This window comes from Ctenopharyngodon idella, chromosome 8 (assembly GCF_019924925.1).
Source record: "Ctenopharyngodon idella isolate HZGC_01 chromosome 8, HZGC01, whole genome shotgun sequence".
NCBI lineage: Eukaryota > Metazoa > Chordata > Actinopteri > Cypriniformes > Xenocyprididae > Ctenopharyngodon > Ctenopharyngodon idella.
Genome location: NC_067227.1, coordinates 5,904,556 through 5,907,731, shown reverse-complemented (window position 1 = coordinate 5,907,731; position 3,176 = coordinate 5,904,556). Strand labels below are relative to the sequence as shown.

The following is a 3,176-nucleotide window of genomic DNA, read 5'->3' as shown; positions in this document are numbered from 1 at the left end:
TCAAGGTTTTATTGACCGGCACATAAAGTACTTACGATAATAATCCACATAGCTGTTACGCGGGCATTTTTTACATGTAAAACAGCAACTATGAAAACCTTCAGGTTGCCTTGAAAATCCCTCCTTACATTCAACAGAGCAGTTTGAGAAAGGAACCTTTAAAGAATGGGAAAATGTGTTATTAAAGATCAAAATTTTCTCTATCGATTTTACACATTTCTCCAAACTAAGATCAGTGTTCTCAAACAATTAACACAGCCTGAACGCTATGTTTCCAGAAATGGACTGCAAATTACAGAATACAAATTACATAATTAATTCCCTTAAACACTATGCACAAATTTATCAGATCTGAACAGTTAACAGACAACTTAAATAAAGCCATCTTCTTTATACAAATGGCATGGCTTGATATCTTCTGCATGAGTAAGTAATTGTTCACAACTATCATGCCTTTGCCTTGCATAAGAGACCATCTGTGAAAACAGAGCAAACAAATAATAGCAAACAAATAATAGGGGGGGGGATAAGAGAAAAGAAGTGCATATAGTAGTGCATATAGAATAGATAATAATGCATAATAATAGGTAGAGTGGGCTGAGGAAGAGTAGGCTAAAGGTGGAATGGGTGAAGAGGAAAGGAGATTTACAAAATTCTTTCAAGAGTGCCCAAGATGAGATGAGAGCCACTCTAATAGATGGTTCTATTCCATAGTCAACAAAAACAAAAAAAGAAGGAATGTCATTGGTCAGTGTTTGTCTTGGGGTTAGGCAATGTCCAATTTCACCATTCATTGTGGGTTACAAAATCACCTACATTTTGTGATGCTGCTGCTTCCACTATATTCTCCATTTCTGAATCCATTTGTGGGATTTCTCCTGGAGATAGAGGATGTTCAACCACAACCTCTATGTCAAAGTAAATCTTCTCCAAGCAACAGAAGAGGCCTGCAGAGATATTGAGGCATATGCATGCCAGGCATGAATTCAAGTGAATTCACACCGTCCTTTCTTTAGATCCATAGCTCAAGATAAACACATGGAAAAAAGATCTCCATTGTGTCAACTGTATAATAAATGCACATTTTCAATAGTATAGTTGTGTATAAATATGTAATCAATAGAGAACAGTTCAGTAGTTTTGACTTCAGTATTTGCTTTTCATGTGTTAGCTGCAAAAAATAGTGTGAATTTGCTAGATGGTTGTATTATTTGATTTGAGCGTATTGACTTTTGTTTGGAGAAATATGTATAACTGATTGAGAAAATGTTTTCTACAAAGCTAAATGTTTAGATAAGGTTCACCAACCAACCAACCAATAAATAAATAAATAAATAAGGCTTACAGAATTATTATTACTCCAGGGCAAAAGAGAGTTGTCCATGGTAAAAGTAACTTCTGGATATGAATCATATGTGCCCACCATCTCAAACTGTGGAGAATTCACATCAGTGTGCCAAAGCACAACTGCGTAACTGATGGTTGGATCATAATTATCATCGTATTTCACCTGACGGCCATTGAGTGGAAAATCCAACTTTTTCATTTCTCCCAGAAGCTGTTGTGAAGTGTGTTCAAATAAACAAGAAAAATATTTTGTAATAATATTACTATAACATTAAAGTTATTGTATAATTATTAAATAAAACAAACAATAAAACAATAATACAATATAATTTATATAATATGCAATTTCCTGAAAATATAAACATTGTTAATTATTTAATTAATTAATTAAAATATTGCTATTAAAATAATGAATAATGAATATACAGTAATTCATGGATTCAAATAAATTAATTTACCATATATGGCTTAGCCATTCTGTTTTTGTGGCATTCATTCATGTCGCACTGCAGAATCTTATGTAATGCATGAGCTACAGTATATATGGCAGCATAGATAGCAAAGGAGAATGAGGGATTCTCATTTATAATCTCCTCTGCAGTCAACAATGTGCAGTAATCGCAAACTTGATTACATGTCTTACTCTTACCCTGGACTTCACTCTCAGCTTTGTAATTAACATCAGTTGTTCCCCTCTCTTTATAGATGAATTCATCAAATCCAGGTAATGACAGCAATCTCTCCGTAATGCCAATGACTGTACCAATTTTCCCAATTCCTGGCTCTCTTGGAAGTTGTTGATTCATAGCCCACGTTTCACTTGCAATCCATACTTTGTCTCGTATGTTCTCTACTATGGCTGTTTTGATTATGTTGATTGCATATTGTGGTACAGCAAAAACCACAATGACATTGATCTTGAGCATATCAATCTTTTTAAGTGTTAGACTGTAGTTTGCGTTTAGGCTTAGACCCTCTTGATAGGCCAAACAAATGCCAGTATTGTTGATGTACTTGTTAAACAGCTTTAGTCCGTCTGAACTGTAATTGTCTTGGCTACCAAGAAAGGCAACCCAGTTCCATCCAAACCACCGTATGATGTGAATAATCATCTCTATCAGGTCTTTGTTGCTGGGAACTGTTCTTACAAAAGAGGGATACTGAAGTTTATTGCTTAACGCATAGCTAGAAGCTCCATAATTCACCTTTCAAAGTGAAGAAAACACTATATTATAAAAAATAATTTAGCATTATTGTAACTTGGTAGTTCTGAAGTCGTATTTTTTTTTTTATGTAAACTGTTTAAGATTTACCAATGGTATAAGGTCCATTGTGATCAGTGGTGCAATAGTAATAGTTCTTGTGCTTCCATATGGCCCTGTTAAAGCAATCACTTTAGGCTGATAGTTGTTGAGTTTTTCTTTAGGTTTTATTGATCCGTTATTTGAGATAAAACTTAAGACTGAACGGAAATTCTTTGTATTAGAACAATGGTCAAAAATTTCATAGCCCAGAGAAACATTGGGCAGAAGAGTGGTGGAGTTGTTAATCTCCTCAACGGCAAACCTCATTACTTGCAACATCTGATAGCCAGATTTTGAGGAACTGTGCCTTGAAAACATCAGTGAGGTAGTTAATAGCATGTCATTGAAAATTCAGTTTAGAAATGTGAAATGCTGCTTACATTATTACTTACATTATTGCGTAATGATAATTCTAGACGGATAAAAGGTCCTTGCTTACCTGAAACATTCAGTGGTCTCGGGGGTGAAAACTGGTTCTACCTGGTCAATTTCATGTAAAGTAAAAAGGCCACCTAATAAGTAATC

General features: G+C 34.6%; 1 protein-coding gene across 1 annotated transcript; it reads right to left on the bottom strand.

Annotated features, from left to right (window-relative positions):
* LOC127517773 (taste receptor type 1 member 1) lies at positions 1 to 2,969 on the bottom strand. Its single transcript, XM_051903865.1, has 4 exons — positions 2,661 to 2,969; positions 1,806 to 2,552; positions 1,346 to 1,558; positions 1 to 156 (listed from the first exon to the last, which is right to left on the bottom strand). The coding sequence occupies exons 1-4, from the start codon at positions 2,967 to 2,969 to the stop codon at positions 1 to 3; spliced, it is 1,425 nt and encodes a 474-aa protein (XP_051759825.1).
* Between the last annotated feature and the right edge of the window lie 207 nt (positions 2,970 to 3,176).

Bases quoted from the DNA above. Each gene is read 5' to 3' on its own strand.
- LOC127517773 (XM_051903865.1), bottom strand. From the start codon at position 2,969: ATGTTTTCAAGGCACAGTTCCTCAAAATCTGGCTATCAGATGTTGCAA. The intron at 2,553-2,660 runs GTAAATCTTAAA...TCACTTTGAAAG, and splicing joins CAATGGACCTTATACCATTG to GTGAATTATGGAGCTTCTAG. The intron at 1,559-1,805 runs GTAAATTAATTT...ACTTCACAACAG, and splicing joins GAATGGCTAAGCCATATATG to CTTCTGGGAGAAATGAAAAA.